Below are 16,927 nucleotides of genomic sequence, written 5' to 3'. Positions count from 1 at the left end.
GTCTTGTTTGCTCGCTGCTGCGTGCTTGGGTCACATGGCCATGCCTGGCACAGAGTAGGCATGCCATCAGTCTGCTCTCTTGAGCAAGCAAGGCTTGCACTGTGGGCTGCAGCGCCTGGCCTCCGTCCGCCCGGTTCTGCCTGACTCCCTGACTCTGGGGTGGTTGCAGGGGCTGAAACCAGACTCCTGTGCTCTTGGCGCACTCACTTGCCCGGATGCCCGCCTTTCCCTCCACACCGCCCAGCGGCACCAACCTGCACCTGCCAGGTGGGTCTGCCAGTAGTGGGCGTTTCATAAACGTGGAGTCACAGGGCCTCTGGCTCTCTGTGTGGCTCCCTCCACCCTGGAAGGTATTTCCAAGCCTGCAGGAGCTTCTTCCCTGTTCCCCTTGGGCTGAGGAATGCTCCCCTGCGTGAGTGGGTGGACCACATTTCCTCTGCCGGCTGCAAAGATCCCCATCACTGCAAGGAGCTCTGCAGCTAGGCTCCCACCCCCGGGGGTCTGTATTAAGCAGCTGGACTGAAAAGCAGAGGAAGGGGACAGTTAATGCGGCCCTCCCCCAGGGGTGGTGCGCCTGTGGGGGTGGGGCGGGTCGCAGAGAGCTTCCCGGACCCAGCGCTCCTGAGCTCCTAGGCGGTGTGGTGCGCACCCTTGATTCGGCTGCTCCTTTCAAAAGTTAAGACTTTGAAGATGAGCAGAAGACTTTTGAAATGTGAATGCTCAGTAGTTATTTAAACAGCAGCCTCGTGGGGATCTGGTTCTGAGTGACCACGTCCGCCTTTGTTGAAGGTGCGAGGCTGTGGTCTTCAGCAGGCTCACAAGGAGTGCCACCTCCGCACTGCCCCTTCCTGACATTTCCTCACAAGGAACCCCCGAAGCAGGCGGCCCCTGCCCGCTCCTCACGAGTCTATTTTCAGCGACTCTAGGTTGGCAGAAACTGGGCATTTCATGATGTGAATCCTACAAGATGTGACCTTGGGTGACGGGTATTGTCCCTCAGCTTCATGTTCTCGGTTCCTCGCTGCTGACCGTGAGCCAGGGCTCCGGTCCCATCTATGGCCACATGCCTCTCCCTTGCACCTGCCTATCCCTCCAGGACTGGGCTCCTGGAGGAGCTGGGGCGCCGACTCCTGCCGGGCGCTTGCGGAATGCTGAGGGTTGGTTTCCCAGTCTGTCAACCTCAGGCTGACCTTCAAAAGCAGGGGCTTGGGAGGCAGGCTGCAGTGAAAGCCGTCCTCACCATTGAGACCGGGCTCTGACCCAGGGTGAGACCTTTCTGAGGTCTTGGGATGGAGACAAAAGAGCGGGTTGTTCCTAGTTAGCGAAAAGCACATGCACAAAGGGAGAATCAGGAAATGCTGACCTGATTGGGAAGCAGCCTTCAATGAATGACATCATCCAGAGAACATAAATCTTGGTTTGTACGATTTATTTATGTTAAGAAAGCCGCATACGATGCCGAGTTTTCAATGGCTTTGTTTAAGTGATAGTTTTGCCTCTTTAGTGAAAGTTGGAGCGATGATAAACAGCTCCAGCTGTAAAAATTAAAGGCGGAGGGGAAGCCAAGGTGATTATTACAGAAAAATGCTGAGTGGGGAGGGGTACTTGGCCCTTCCATCCTCTCAAATGAAAATTACCCTGCGCCACGACGCACCACGAACAATTACCTGCTGTTTATCAATTAACCTCTTTAAAAGTGCCACGTTTCGATGAGGAGCTGTTATTTCTCTGATGTGAAAACTGGCTTAGTCGTATTTATCAGAACAACCTTGTCCCATGTGGTCCACGTTTTGTGTACACTTAATGGACACCTATTTTTTTTTTTTAATGACACTTTTTAAGATTGGAAATGTGTTACTAGAAGCTCAGATAATGAGTGTGACCTTCTTCATGTGTAGGAGTACCCAAAATGAGTCCCCCAAAGCCACTGGCCAGGTCATGGAGCCTCCCTTAGCCCCTGGGAGCCCCAGCCCAGTTAACTGGGGAGGAGTGGGGAAAGAGGGCTCCAACTCCCCAGTGAAAGGTGGGCTCAGGAAGCAGAGACCCCCAAATGGCTGAGTCCTCCTGGTGTCCGAGGTGCCCTGGGGCCAGAGCACTCTCCAGATTCAGGTTCTGGTGGTCAAGGAGCCCAGAGAAAGGTCCCAGGCAGAGCCCCTCTGTGACCGTGGCCCTGCCGCTGTCCAGGAGGGCCTGGTCCTTGCAGCTAAGCCCGTTAAATGAAGGCTTTGCAGTCGGGGAGCTTTCCGTGGGAATCCTACTGCTGCCTCCAGGACAGATCCTGATGCAGGTGGCTCAGGCCCTTGAGCATCAGTTTCTCTACCTGTGAGGGGGGAATAATCGCACCTTGTCACATGGGATCCTTGTGATGGTCACAAGACACTGTGTGGCAACCCGGGAGTGGGAGGCTGCCCGTACCCTTTCTGGAACAGCAGCCTGGCCCAGGAGTCCCAGTTTGGCCCAAGCACTCCAGGCCAGGACCTGGTGGCAGGTTTCTCTCTGAAGAGGTCCCCTCTGCCCACCTTCCCACCCCTGCCCTCCTGCGGAGCTCCAGCCCCAGCTAGCTGGGTTCTCTTTCTAGACTGTGCCCTTCCAGCTGGGGACCTGCTGGCTTGCTCACTGCTGGATCCCCAGTCACCTGTGCTGGCATTATCATGCTGGATGCTGGGTGACCAAGTGAGGGCCAAGGGAGACACTAGAGAGAAGACTCAGCCTCAGGCACGCAGCAGAGCCCACGTTCTGCCAGGCCGCTCTCATCTCCTTGTCTTTCCCTGGGTGGACGGACAGACGCCCGCTGGTAGAGACCCAGAGGCCTACTCTCTCAGGACCCTGCACACAGGACCCTGCACACACTCCTTCACTCACTGAGCACCAAGCACAGCCCTGGCCTGGGGCCAGGTACCAGGGCTTTGGAGGTGGCAAGATGCCCTGGACGTTCCAGGTTGAGGGGGGAGACACCCGCATGTGGGACAGGAGCCCTCAGACTCTAAGCTGCAGGACCACTCTGCCCTGTAGGGCCTCTCCTAGGTGGATGAGTGAACCCGGGTCTGAGGCCTGAGCTAGACCTGTGAGAAGTTCCAGGTGCCGCTGCCAGGAGACCAGCTGGTCCTGATGCCAGCTTAGGGCAGGTCATGGTCAGGAGGCTCCAGACCCTGGGGCCTCAGAGGCAGAGGAAGAGGGGCACCTGAAGAAGGACCCAGCTGGGCAGTCCTCAAGCCTGGCCCCAACATCGCCCTCTCTTGTCAGCCTTTGGTTCTGGAAGAGGAAGTGCAAGAGAGCAGGGTTTGAGGGAGAGGCCTCTGGCCACTGGGCCCTTGCTCCAGCTCCTACCGAGCTCCCAGGAAGCACAGCCCCTCCCCCCCCAGCCATGGTAGTGTCCTCTCATGCTTTTCTAGGGACTCTGGGTGGGCCAACCCAGGGTCCCAGCAGAAGTGGGGCAAAGACTGGGTTTGACCAGGGGAAGTGCCCCCCCCCCCCCCCCCCGCAGCCAGTGGTGTGAGCTGGCTCACAGCTCTGACTGAAGGGCAGGGCAGCCCTGGGCTCTGGGAGGGGAAGAGCCAACCTAACCCTCTTTGGTAGACTTCCTCCCTGTTGCCACCACCAGCATGGGCACCCATTATAATTCACTGATGTCACAGGAGGGTGTGTCCCTGTGAGTGACAGCCGCTCAAGGCTGTACCCTGCCATCTCCACCCTGATCTCCAGTCCCCAGCACGGAGCAGGCCTCAGTGAGGTCACCTGTGGGGACTTCAGGGATACCACACTGAATGCAGCTATGTCCCTTGCCACTGAGCTACTTCCTATCTTAGTGGGAGGGAAGGGGACAACCTCAGGGCTCTGGGACACAGAGCCCCACAGCTCAGGTTGTAGAGCCTGGGAGGGGTCAGAGTCCCACTGGATTTTTCCAGTCCTGGGGCATGGGTGCCAGAGCCCTGGTGGGGGCAGGGTCCCCCGTCATAGAGGACACTCTGCCCGAATCCATCACCTTGGGGTCACTCTGCAGAACTGGTCATTTTTTCCCTGCCTGGGGCGGTCCTGGTCTCTGGCCTTTTCTTGCTGGCTCAGGGAGCCGTGTCTGCGGTTATTGGTTTAGTAGAAAGCAGAGGGGGGAGCAGTCCAGTGGGGCGTCCCCCATCCACCCCAGGCTCTTCTCCTCCACCTCCCACATTCTGCTCAGAGGGTGGAGGGCTGAGGGCTGGAACGTGTGCACAGGCCCAGCCCTCTCCCCTGGTTCTCCCTACTCCCACCTCCACCTTCACCCAGAAGGGCAGCCCAACTCCCAAGGTCAAGCCTCAGGACCCAGCCCAGACATTCTGGGATATGCCAGAATCCTGTTCCTAGAAGGGAAAAGTCCCCAACACCGGGAGCAGAATGGGTAGTGCACGGGTGTTCTTCCCTATGAGCTTAGCGGGCACCAGCCCTATTGCCAGTTCTTCCTCCTCCCAGCTCGAGCCTATTGTGTGACATTTCCGGGCCCCCCAGGCCCCAAGGGAACCTGAGAAAACAGTCCTTGCAGGGCAAAACCTGCCCAAGGGTGGAGGAGACACCCCGCTCCACCCAGCTGAGGACGGCTTTGGGGAGTGGGAAGGATCAGGAGGAGGGAGCAGGTGAAGGGACAGGAGTGGGCAGAGAGTGCCCCAGAGCCACCCTGGACCCTCGGGGCAGGGCACTCCCTCTGATCTGCACCCCAAATCATGGACCCAAGTGTCGAGCTGCGCTGGGTCTCCTGCTCCACCGAGCTAGCATTTCCCATCGTCCATTCTTTGCTGCCAACCCCACAATAATCCCTGATAGGAGAACAGGTGCGGCTGGCCCTGTGTCACACGTAGAAGGGGAAACCGAGGTGGCACGGAAAAAATCCACCGCGGTTCCTCCTCCGCCATTTGGGTACGGAGCCCACAAGGACAAAATCGGGTTTCCAAACCAAGAGGGTGGGCCGCGTGGGACCGGGTCTTCGGCTGAGAGTCTCGGCGACTTCGGACAACGAGATGTGAGTCCCCGCGTGGGTTGATTCGGAGTTAGCTCAGTCACCCGCTGCTCCGCCACGGCGCTCAGCTAGGGGCTTCTGGGGACGCCGAGGGCGAGCTCCAGGCTCCCTCCCAGCGGCTCCCAGGCCTCGGCCAGTGGCCCCGGCCCGGGAGCCATGCGGCTTGCCATTTTCGTTGCTGTCAGGGCTCTGCCCGCCCGCGGCTGGAACCGGGAGCACCGGAGGCGGCCGCGTCTACGTGGTCAGCGTTCCTGAGCTGCGCCTGGACCGCTCTGTTGCGCGCAGCTTGGCGAGCGCTGCAGGCCAGGGCGCCGCGGGAACGAAGTTGTCCCGGCCAGCGCGGGCTGGAGGCCCCGGGGGTGAGGGCGGCGGGAGGGGACCCTCTACACTGTGGCTGCGCGGCTCAAGTGCACACGCAGCTCAAACTTGACAGGAGGATTCGTTGAAGGATTTTTAACGTTTCTGGGATCGAAAGAAAAATCTTGGGAAACAAATTCCGTTTATTGCTCCCCGCAGCGATTGCGGAGCCCCAGTGCTTCTCCGCCCTTCGGCCGTTCTACCGAGCTCAGTCTACGAGAAGGAGGTGTGGGGGACTTCCAGTACCTTCTGGAGGGTCACTCTGGGAGGGGTGTAGGAGCCAAACCCCTCCTGGGCTCCAACCGGGAGAGGATCGGGACTTCCGACCCAGTTTCGATCTTACCCTTAAAACAAAAGCACTCCCTGTCGGGCCCTAGAAGGCGCGGTGGCAAGGGCCAACATAGGTGGCACACCCCCACGTCTACATTCTGGAAAGCCAGTCACCTGCAAGGACCACAAGAATGCCAAGCCACCAGGCAGCTACAGCGCAGGAGCCTGGAGCCTGCCGATGGCCCAGCAAGGCCCTCCCTGGTGGCTGCCCATTGCGGGCGGGGACAACCATTCTTCTGTGCTCCGAGGAGCACTATGGTGTGTTCAAAATCAGCTATTCTCATTCCTGGGAAATCTTGGGGGAGCAGTGGACTCTCCTGGCAACCCACTCTGGGACAGGGCACTGGTGCCGGGACCCTTGACTCTGCGGAGCAGAGAGGAAAGCCTGGGTCAGAAATGGGGAATTGTGTCCGTCAGTCCTCAGAATCATTCATGTCACAGCAAAGTCCCGTGGTGAGGGAAGAGGAGTAAAGGGGGCCTGAGACTCAGTGTCAGGAGCTCCTGTGACCCCAGTGTAGAGCTGAGGAAAGGCTGGGTGGGGGAAAGAGCCCTTCAGATCTCCTCTTCACCTCAGTTGTGTTAACTGAACCCCCAGGTCCCCTGAGTCCCCTGCTGGGGCTGGTCCCAGCAGACCACCTTCATTTCCCTTTCTGTGTCGTGGGAAGTGAGTTGGATCATCCCCAAGTGCCCCTCGTGGCGCCTCCATACTGCTGTTGATTAAATCTGAGACACATTTCCACCAAGGGTGGAGCAGAGGACATACCTAGAGAGACCTAACCTCACCTACATGTTGAGTGGGGTCAGGTCTGTGAGTCTCAGTCCAGTGGAGAGCGCTCCTGAGCAGTTCCACAGTTCCAGACTTCCGGGGAAAGCCCATATGTATTTTCTTTTCTACCCAGACAGGAACCTGAGGGTGAGCAAAACTTGGAATTCCACAGAGCCCAGAGGCTGAGTGCCCAAAGGCACTGGCCAAATTTGGCAAGCACAAAGGAACAGGGAGGGACGGGGCAAGAACCTGGCAAGGTCAACACATCTGGCCAGGCAGCCCTTTCCATCTCTAGCACGCGGGATACAATAGGGCTCTCTGGGCCCTGGCAGGGGCAACTGGGCCAGGTTGGACCCCCCACCTCCATGCACTGCAACAACTAGCCTCCTCCCCAGAGACCTGGCTTCTCCCCGAGACAGGGGGCACAAGCCCAGAAAGTGTGTGTGGGACCACCAGGAGTGCAGAGCTTCCTGGGGAACCCATGGGGCTGGGGCTCCTCCTCGCCAGTTTTCTTCTCTGATGCTCACTCCAGCACTACAGAACCAGCTTTTCTTACTCCCCTCAATCAACACCACTTCCCAGAGGAGATGTTCTGATGTCTCCAGCTGTATCTCTCAGCTTGCTCAAAGGCTGGGAGTCCATGAACTCCTTCCCTGCCCCAAGCGAGCGCAGTAGAAGTTGCTGCCCTCCTCCCCTCTCTAGCCCCCCAGACCCAGCAGTAACATTGGTTCCAGAGCTTGATAGCAGCCTGAGGTTCTCTAGGGTGGGGAGCTGCTATTCAGCCAGCCACACCTTGCTGCTCCCCAGTGTGAGGACCTTGAGGTCAGGATTCAGCTCCCAAGCTCCCTAGAGCTTGGCTCAGATTGAAAATTGCTTTTAAACCTTTCCATAGCAACCTTTCCTCCACAAGTGGGGCCCCCACTTGCCCATAAAGCCTGGTAAGTCCCCCCAAAGTCTTTGCCAGCCTGGGATACAGAAGGCCTTGGGGCCTCCCGGCCTGGGGTGGAGCTACATCTGACTTTCCCTGCTTCACCCTTTCTCAATGCTTGCCCTACCCTGCCTTCAGCTTCTAAGTCTGGCCACGCGGGGGCAGGGCCTGGCCAGGCCAGGACCCAACCCCAGCCAGGGCCGTGGCCTTGGGGATAGCCTGCCTGGGCCCCTCCAGCATACTGGGGAGACACTAGTCCTCAGCACCTGGAGAGACCCAGCAGCTCTGCCATCTCACTGGTCAGCCTTGGTCCACGGATCCCCAGACAAGCCCATGGTGTCCCTCTCCTCCCCGCCACCAAGAACCCTGAAAGAGGACAGAGAAAAGAGACAACCTTGCCTACTCCCCACACCTCCTGCCAGCAAGGGTTGCCCAAGAGATGGCTGTCCTAGGCTAGAGTTCAGACAGACCCTTCCTGAGCTGAAGAAGGAGGAAGGAAGAGGGCTTTGGTGAGCTGCTGCACCCCAGAAAACGGCTGGGCCTTCCTAACCTTGGGGCCTGCTGGCTGCCTCCAGGGCAGGGAGGAGGCAACCCTTGGTGGGGATGGGGGAAGGGCAGGTACCCTCTCCAGGTAAGAGTACTTCATAGGTTCCATTGTAGCTCCCCAGGCTGCGTGCCAAACATCCTGGGCAGCTACAGGCAGGAGCAAGGGACACCTGGGTTGCTGCAGTAAAGGGGTGACCTTGAGTTGTCTGGCTAGCAGCCCCAGCCAGGTTAGGTTCTGAGTCTGGAGCCTGCCCTTGGGCCAAGGTTAGGCAGCACAGTACCCCCATTCCCATGGGAGTGAGCAGGTTCACAGGCTGCCAGGACCGGTCAGGCCTAAAACAGTGCCCGAGCCTGCCATGGGAACTCCCCACCAAGACCTACAGAGCATGTCCTGGAAGCCGGATACTCCTGTGTCCCAGCTCAGGGGACTGGTAGTCAGGGTGGGGAGGGTGAGTAATTGTCTGATCGACCCTCTGCAGACCCTCACTGAAAGGGCTTCCTGGACACACTCACCTAGGGCCAGAAAGAGCCTGGGGCAGTGGCCAGTGAGCACTTCCCCATGCCGGGCAGCGAGTGGGGTGCAGGAAGCCCAGCAGGAGAGAGGCTGCCGACTTCTGAGACTTGAAGGCGGAAGGCCCAGCACACCATCTAGTCTGGGTCCCCAGGGGCTTTTCCTCTGGGGTGGCATGGGCCCTGCATCCCTAGGCCCCACACCTCCGGTCTCTGCTGGGGCCACAGCCCTTGGTGTAGCTCTCCAGCCGTGACCAATTTAAGGCAAAGGGCAAGACGCAGGTTTCCGTGTGTAGGTCTCAGTGCCACGGATACTGGTTTCATTGCACAACAAAGAGTGGGTGGGCATGGACAGGAGCCCCACCTTGGGCAGCACAGAGACCTGGACCCGCGGGCACGACCCCTGCCCTGGGCTCGGGTGTCGCAGTGACAGCTCCAAGTCTTCCTGCCTGGCGGAACCTTGATACTCTGGAAGGACGAAAGGGGCAGCGAACCAGTCAGGGTAGCGCCTCTGTCGGCTTGGCTTTCCATCCTTTCTCCAAGCCATACTTGAATGAGGAATCCGCACTCACTTCATCAGGCCCCTGGGCTGGGACCACCCTGCGGGTGCCCAGGCAGACCTCTCTGCTGCCGCGCCTCAATTTGAGGGTTGCTGGGGCAGAAGAAGCGCCTGGTCGGCTCCCGCCCGCGCTCCTCCACCTGCACCGCTGGCCCTCCAGCCTGGACGCATCTGGGTCCCCGAGAGGCCAGCGGGGTCCGCAGAGCCCCCCCCTCCGGCTCCCGAAAGTGTCCCAGCCCTGGCGCTCGCGCACCCGAGTACTCACCTGGGGGCCACGGCGGCAGTCGAGCAGGGGCGCCGAGGCCAGAGCGCGCGGATACGCCCCCGAGGCGGAGAGGTGCCGGACGCCAGGGGGACGCGGGGCAGAGAACGCCCGGTGTTCGGACGACGGCCCCCGAGCCGCCCCCCACGCAGAGTGCGCTGCGCTCCGTCGCTGGGCACCGTACGGAGGACGGCGGGTCCGAGTGCAGCCCGCCGGCCGGGGCAGTGGCGGAGCGCGGAGCTGGCGGCGCCTCGGCTGTTGTTTTTGAGCCGAGAAGCCCGAAGCAGCCGCCGCTGGGTGGGGGCGAAGGGGAGGGGGCGGGGGCCCGGGAGGCCCGAGGGCGGCGGCGGGGCTCGGAGGGGGCTTCGGAGGAGCCGGGTTCTGGCGCGCGGGCGCGGGCACCCCGGAGCAGTCGCGGGGCGGAGGCGGGGGCCGAGGGGAGAGTTCGGGAGAAGAGCGGGCTGGGGCGACGGTGAACGAAAGCTTTTTAATTAGTAATAAAATGCAATAAAACGAAGCGAAATCAGCCCGGACCCGCGTCCGAACTATCTGCGCGTTTGCCCCAAGATCTAAGGAAGTCGCGCGAAAAACCGCAGCCGCCACCCCATCTTTGGCCCGGCTGGGGCGGGAGCTGCAGCGCGACGCGACGCAGGGGCAGGGCGGGGGGACGGTCACCTCGCCTCCAGGGCCACCTGGGTCCTTTTAAAGTGTCCGGGGTGCGGGCCCCGGGCGGGAGCGCAGATCACGGAATGTTTTCTTAAAGGGCCAGTTCCAAGCTGCGCTGAAAAGGGGGGGGAGGGGGCAGAGAGAAGTGAGGTGAAGACCGAGAAGGCCGAGGAGAGCCCCCCAATCCCGCGCCTAGGCGGCGGCGGCGGCGGCGGCGGCGCGACGATGAGGATGATGAATACATTGCAAAGTTTTTTTGGCCCCGGCGAGGGGTGTCAGATTGAGTGCTCTGTGCGCATGTGCGAAGGTGTCCAAACTGACAATGCTGGGGAGATGAAGATAGTGTGTAGCTGCTTCTGGGCTCCAGGAGGAGGAGAGAGATTCCGCGAGCCGACACCATGCGATCCAAGGCGAGGGCGAGGAAGCTAGCCAAAAGTAAGTCTCCCGCGCTCGGCCGCGCCGCGCTGCCGGGCCCGGGCCGCGGGGCCCGGGTGCCCAGGCCAGGGGTGCGCGTCGGGGCGCGGTCGGCGCGCCTGCGGCTCCGGCCCCCGGCTCCGCCGCGCGGCCCGGGGGCTGCTCCGCCTCCCGCGCTCCGGGGCGGCCGGGCTCGGCGCGGAGGCTCGGGGCGCCCGGGCCGCGCGCTCCCCGATGGCGCCGGCCCCCTCCCCGCTGAACCCCCTCCCCCCCACAGTGTCAGGCGCTCGGGCCCGGGAACCCGAGGCGCGCGGTGGGGGCCGGGGAGGGGGGCGGAGGGGGAGGGCCAGGGGTGGAGGGGAGAGAAAAGCGAAAGTTAGCGAAAAGTTGACGAAAGGGGAGAGCAACTTTTCCTCCTCGCTCGCGCTCTCCCTCTCTCTCCGAGTGGCTCTCAGCCCTGGTCAAATCATATTCCGGGCTTTTGAAATAGTGGGCGCTAGAGCACCGCCTTTGGCGTCCGCCAGCCGGGCGCAGAGGAGGGAGACCCCGAGCCGGGGAGGGGGCGGAGGAGGGGGCGCGGGCCGGCGCCCACCCGACTCTCCGGGCGTAAGAGCAGGGGTGGCGAAGGCAAGACGGCCGCAGCCACTTGGGGAGCAAAATGGAGACTTTCTTTGAGCTCGGGACCGGGGTTGTGAAGTTTATTCCCAAGTGGTGCCCCGCGTGGTGGCGGGCGCTCTCTGTGACTCGGGCAGCCCGCGCGGGCCGCCGCGGTGCCGGCGCCTCAGGCAGCAGAGTCCCCACCGGCCGCCTTCCGACTCGCCGCGACCGCCCTCTGCCTCGCGGACCCTCCAGCACTCACTCGCCTGGCACCGCCGCGCGGCCCTAGGGGATGGAACTGCCCCGGCCAGGCTGCCGGGTCCCGGGTCTTACTTTCTCTTTCGCTCCGCCTCGGGCCGAGGCCGGGGTTCCGCGCGCAGCCTGCGGTCGGCCAGTCCTGGCCGCGGGCGTGTGCTCCCGCCGCCCGCGCCGCTCCCGCCGCGCCTCCGAGTAGCCCGTGCGCCCTCCGCGCTCCGCCGCTGGCGCCATCCCCCGACAGGCCAGCGGGCCAGGGGCTGCGGCCCTCGCGGCTCCGCAGCGGGCAGGTGGGGACCGGCGGCGCCGCGGCCCGGCCAGCGCAGCTCCCGCAGCCGGCCGCGGCCCGGCTACAGCGAAGCGGCGAGCGCCGCGCGGAGCAGAACCCCGCGCCGCCTGCTCGTGCCGCCCCCTCCTCTGCTGGCCGCCAACTCGCAGAAGGGACGCCCCAGCCCGCTCGGCTCGAGATTCCCGCTCGATCACCAGGCTGTTCCGTCCGTCCGTGTCTCCTGGGCCCTATCCTGCCGGGCCGGCTTCGCAGCACCCAGGGCCAGCCCTCCAGCGTGAGCCCAGTGGGCAGGGGACTCGCAGCAGTTTTCAGGAAAAGCTCTGTTCTTGCGGCTCGGGACCTGACCGAGCTCGGCCCCACAGCGGCCCCGCAGCCGTAGGCCGCGCACCCAGCCTTCAGGGAAAAGCAGCTCCCCTGGGCTCCGCTGTTGGTAGATCGTGGCTCCTCCTGAGGCGCCCCCTTCCCCCTGGGCTCTTCTGCGGGCTGCCCTTGGCCTCGGCCTGCCGGGCCTTCCATGACCTCTGACCCCTCTTGGTGCGAACAAGGCCAGACAGACGTTTTGCAGCGGAGGAGAAGGAGCTGTGCACGCGCTGCGTGCCTGTCCTCGGCGTGTGGAGCGTGTGTTGTGTACCCGTTTGGGTCTGTGTATGCCCAGCGGGCTTTCTGCAAGTCTGGACCCTGGCTGCAGACCGCGCTGGTCAGGCCCTCACAGAGGAAGGGCCAAAAGCAGGAGCAAGAAAGAGTAAAGCCGCTGGGCTGGCCTGGCCTTCGCTGGAAGCGAGAGGCTGGTTTAGCGCACCCCTGCGCTGCCCCAGAAACTTCCCAGAGGCCCACACCGGGCCAGGGGCCTGCCTGGCCTCAGCCCTCAGTCGGCTCCACCCCAGCCAGGTGGGTAAGGTTGCCTGGACCCCGGTTCTGCTCAGGACCCAGGTAGGGTGCCTGGCAGCTCATCTGCGGCCTGGCAGGGAGGCCAGAGAGTCAGAGAAGTTATCTGGTGGGAGCCCAGCACGGAGGCTGCTTCTCTTCTGGGGCACCCAGAGTGAGAGTCAGCACAGGTGAGCTGATGGCCAGGTCCCCAGGAGCCCAGCTGGAACCCATTGTGGGACTCCTCCTGGCTCCACTGCTGGAATCACTGCCCCATCCTTCCCAAAAAGGTGGCCGAGGCAGGTTCAGGAAAGCCCTGCCTGCCCCAAGCTGCTCAGGATCTGCTGAGGAATTTCATTTTATTGGACAATATTTTAAGCAGATGTGAAAGTCCCCTGGGACCGACTCCATTACCTGAGTCTGCAGCCTGACCATCACTCTGCAGATAACAACGGGAGCATCCTTCTCCCGGCCACATCCCGACCGGCATCAGGTGCTGGGGAGGGAGCAGGGTCATGGTTATAAGGGCTCACAATGCCCTTGCACTTGGGACCTGGGCTGTGCCTGAAACGCACAGGGGACAGAAGGGACAGCCAAGCTAGTAGATGTGACCTTGTGACCCAGAGCTTGGAGGAGCCACCCCTGAGGGTACATCTGGGGCTGTAATTTCGTTTGTGTTTCCCTATGACCCTCCTCCAGGCCCCAGGCCAGGGTTTGCTGTGGCTGGGCTTCTAGGAGGCTTAGTTGATAGCACTTTGGGTCCTGTAGTGGGGTCTTGGTTCTAACTTCTCAGGCAGAGGCTGGTGGGGCACTGGGTCATGGCTGAGGAGAAATCTGAGTCTGAGGACCAGGGGTAGAGTGAAGATGGTTCAGGGCCGGGGTCCCCTTACTTAAGCTTGGTCCAGTGTTGGCCAGTGGGGATTGGGGGGCCGTTCTGGCCTCACATTTAAAAACTAAATTTCTAACAATAGCTTATTGTTTCTGCCACTGCCGAGAGCCAGGTGGGCAGGTGGGGGTTAGCACAGCCAAGATGCCCTCTTGACCTCCACCTTCAGCACAGACTGGCGACCTTTTTCCAGGAGAGATATGTCCTGAGAGACTCTGCAGCCAGGACCCCCACCCACTGCCTTTTGAGGCCTGATCTCCAAGCAGGTGAAAACCCCCATGGTCCTAGAAACCATGTATCCCAGGGCTAAGAGTATCCTCGAGACCAGCATCTAGCCCCTGGGTAGGAGCTGCTACCCTGCTAGCTGTGGAACTCTCTCCCTGTGTGTGTGTGTGTGTGTGTGTGTGCGCATGTTTGAGGTAATGTGTGTGCAGAAGGTGTGTGTGAGACAGGGTGGGGGTGAGCAGACCTGGAGGCCCAGCTCTCAGCCTGGTTCCTTCTTCTCACTGAAACCGTGGGGGCTCCGACTAAGGCCCCTGCCCTTCCCCCACCCTCCCTAGGGAAGTCTGACCCTCTCTGGCTGTTCTCCCCAGAGCCCACATGGCAACCCTTTCCCGGGACAGTGGTTAAGGCGGCAGCACCAGGAACTCTCCGCCAGGAGTCTAGCCTCTTGCCCCGCTTTGGGCGAAAACTCAGAGGGGCGGGGTGTAGGGCTGCGGGCCAAGGACCTGGTGTCCTGTGTCACTGCCGGGTGCCCACCAGCCCTTCCTCTGCCACTGGCTGTAGGGTGTGCTGGTGCAGAGGGTGAAGGGAGGGGCTGACTGTGGATGGACTGGAGGGGTGGGGTCCCACCTGGGCTGCCCTGCTCCACGGGCCTGTGGATTGCCTTGCAGGAGCAGGTGCAGCCAGACCGCTTAGCCCCTCCCACCCCAGGCTCCTGCAACTCCAAATCCCTTCTAGGCAGCGCTGGGGGCAGGGGACAAGGTCCCCCGCCTGGGTAGGGGCTGCTGGGGCACCCCCATGGCCCCTTGAGGGAGGCACAGCCAGCTACAGCTTGCTGGGCCGTGGTGGGCTCGATTAGCCCCCTGTTTTATTCAATTAGGAGGCAATTAGGGATCCTTGGGGGGCTGTACTGGTAATTAAGGTGATGTATAATTAGAGTTTCAACAAAAATTATCCAGGATTAAAAATCTTTTGAATAATTTCGTTTAAAATTTTCAAATAGCCTTAAATACAATTTATCAGGTTTTGAATCAAACCCGTGTATCAAGTGTTGGAAGCTGCAGCTCACGTAGCAGGCGCCGGAGGACAAGGAGCGGCCAGGGCGCCTTCCCTGTGCGGGAAAGAAACTTCGTGAGGAGGAGGGAGCCTGCGAGGCCTCGCCGCAGTGCAGCGCTCGGCTTGGGCGCAGAGTCGGGCTACCTGGCCCGAGGGCCAGTCGGCGTGCATCGGCGGGAGTTGGGCTAAGGGACTCGGGACCCTGCGGGTGGTTGCCAAGGCTCCGTGGCCCCCAGCGCACAACGTCGCAGCCGCTACCGCACATGGGAGAGCGCTGGCGTCTACAGGGGTGCAGTCGCTGACCCCAACCCAGCCATAACGGTGCCTTTCTCCTTCTGGTCCCTGGTCCAGTCCCAAGGGTCCCCGCCTCTTGGCTTCCGGGGTGGAAAAGGACAGTGTCTGCGCTTGACTCCCCAGACCCTCGCCCCCGGTGCCGGCTCGCCCTTCACTGCTGCTGCGCGGACCTGCATAGAGAGTGCGGGGGTGGGGGAGTGCAGCCAGGGTCCAAGTCAAGCCATGGGGGTCGGGATCCTCCAGGGAAACTGTGAGGGGGAGGGACAGGGCTTTCGAGGGCCGTGTTGGGCCCTCCGCCCTTCTGTACATGATCCCTGAGCCCAGGTTCAGCCTGGTGGTGTTTGGGCTGCAGCTTGAGCCCTAGTCCTGCTGGGCAGCCTTAGGAAGCTGAGCAGGGTCCCTGTAGGGGAGCCCCAGGTACATTACCCCACTTTCCCCTCTTTGATTCTGGGAGGCATGGAGTAGCTGGCACCTCTTATAGGTATAAAAACCCCAGGTACAGAGTGCAGCTCTCAAAGCCGCACAGCAAGTTCAGGGTTCAGGAAGTCAGTTATGTGAAGACTCCCAGGTCTTCTTGTGCAGCACCCCCAACCCACAGGGCACTGCAGGTGGCGGCTAATTCAATAGGGGTTTTGATTTTTTTCTCTCTCGTGTGTCCAGATCTAAGCATTTTTTTCCAAGGCTGGTGCTTGGTTTGGAACAGGTCTGTTTAAAAGGCAAGACAGACATCCATGTGCCACTGCTTGTGACCGTGGCGGGAGTGAGCTCTTATCTCTGCTGCCAGCAGGTTGGATTCTTTATTTGCTCAGGGCTGGACTCTCTGCTCCAGGGAGTTGTGACCAAGCTCCTCCTGACAGGGCTATAGGTGCCCTCTCACAAGGGCAGCTGTAAAGTAGCCAAAGTGTTGACCAGGGAGAGTATTCTCTGCACCCTTCTGCCCCCATCATCTTCCTCCTTCCCAGAGCAAGCCCAGGACTCTGTGCCTGGCCCAGGAGGTGTAGGAACCTGTCTGCTCCCCCCCACCTAACCTGGAGGGAAGTAATCAACCTTCCCCTGCTCCAGGCAATCAGAGAGACTTGGAGTGGCTGCTGCTTCTAACGCCAGCTGTTGCTGTTGCTGCTGCTGCTGCTGCTACCACGGCGGCTGCATGGCCTGAGCTGCAGGGCCCAAGTGAGGTAGCTGGTCCAGCTTGGAATCAGCCGTTGTTCCTCAAGTCTCTGACCTCATGCGTCTGTCCACAGTGTCCATTGTAGGCTGAGTTCCCCCAGCTCTAATGCCCCTGAGCAAGAAAGGGCTGGCCTCTTCCTGCTCTGACTGTGCTCTTCTCCGGGTTTCAACACCAAATCCTCACCGCCTGGAGGTGCCCTGGCCGGCCCACGGGCCAGCCTCTCCTGACTCGGAGGAACAATGCCGGAGCTGGAAGACAGGAGAGCCGACCACTCGAGATACATATTTATTTAATAGTTAACATTTTGTGCAAAAAAGGAGGGAAGTCGGATTCTGGTGAGGGCTTTGCTTATTTTATATCCACTATAACTATTTCTGTCCATGAAAATTGGCTTAATTATATCAATGGAATGTTTCTTTTTCAATTCTGTATGCAATTAGTCCATCTTGCCGGCTGCAATTTATTTTAATAAAAAAATAAACCAGTGGTGTGTTCAGTTCCTCGTCCCCTGGGGACAAATGCGATTGGTGTGTTTAATTTCATTAACTACAATGCGGCCTACTGGAAAAATGTATAAAATCAGCTTTATACAGCTTAAACACTGGCATTTGAAACAAATCATTATTGCATTAGCTGTCACACTGGTAATTCTAGAATCTAAGGAAAAAAATATATTATGGCTGTTTTTATAACCCTTTGCAAATGCACTGTTAAAATAATTCATAATCATTTTAAAACATGGCTCAGTCCTGGTGAATATTTCATCTCCTCTAAATAAGGCTCTGCATTATCCTGTGCACACTTTACATACGAAGGCTGTGCCGTCTCCACTCATCACCCGTCTTTCAAGGTGGAGGCCTGAGTCTGTCTTTAAGCAAACCAGATGGAAGATGGGGCTGCTCTTGAGAGGACGAGGTGCAGCCGTAGAGTCATCTTAAACCCACCACGGATCAGAGGGGACCCCTGAGAGGCCA

At 60.5% G+C, this 16,927-nt stretch overlaps 2 protein-coding genes across 5 annotated transcripts in view; one reads left to right on the top strand and one right to left on the bottom strand.

The window, feature by feature from the left end:
• Nucleotides 1-6,584: 6,584 nt before the first annotated feature.
• On the bottom strand, nt 6,585-10,152 carry LOC143404571 (uncharacterized). The gene is made up of 4 exons (XM_076862676.2): nt 10,101-10,152; nt 9,246-9,934; nt 8,786-8,889; nt 6,585-7,731 (listed from the first exon to the last, which is right to left on the bottom strand). Exons 1-4 carry the CDS (start codon nt 10,150-10,152, stop codon nt 7,659-7,661), a joined length of 918 nt encoding a protein of 305 aa, XP_076718791.2. The 3' UTR covers nt 6,585-7,658.
• A 91-nt stretch (nt 10,153-10,243) lies between these two features.
• Nucleotides 10,244-16,927, top strand: part of Prdm16 (PR/SET domain 16) — a 309,017-nt gene continuing 302,333 nt past the window's right edge. For all 4 annotated transcript variants that reach the window (XM_076861467.2, XM_076861465.2, XM_076861464.2 and 1 more), the window contains exon 1: nt 10,244-10,343. In XM_076861467.2, coding sequence (XP_076717582.2) covers nt 10,307-10,343 — 37 coding nt within the window. In that variant the 5' untranslated portion in view covers nt 10,244-10,306. The remainder of the gene's footprint in view (nt 10,344-16,927) is intronic.

This window comes from Callospermophilus lateralis, chromosome 7 (genome assembly GCF_048772815.1).
Source record: "Callospermophilus lateralis isolate mCalLat2 chromosome 7, mCalLat2.hap1, whole genome shotgun sequence".
Lineage (NCBI taxonomy): Eukaryota > Metazoa > Chordata > Mammalia > Rodentia > Sciuridae > Callospermophilus > Callospermophilus lateralis.
The sequence above is the reverse complement of the archived record's forward strand: the minus strand, read 5'-3'. Positions and strand labels throughout refer to the sequence as shown.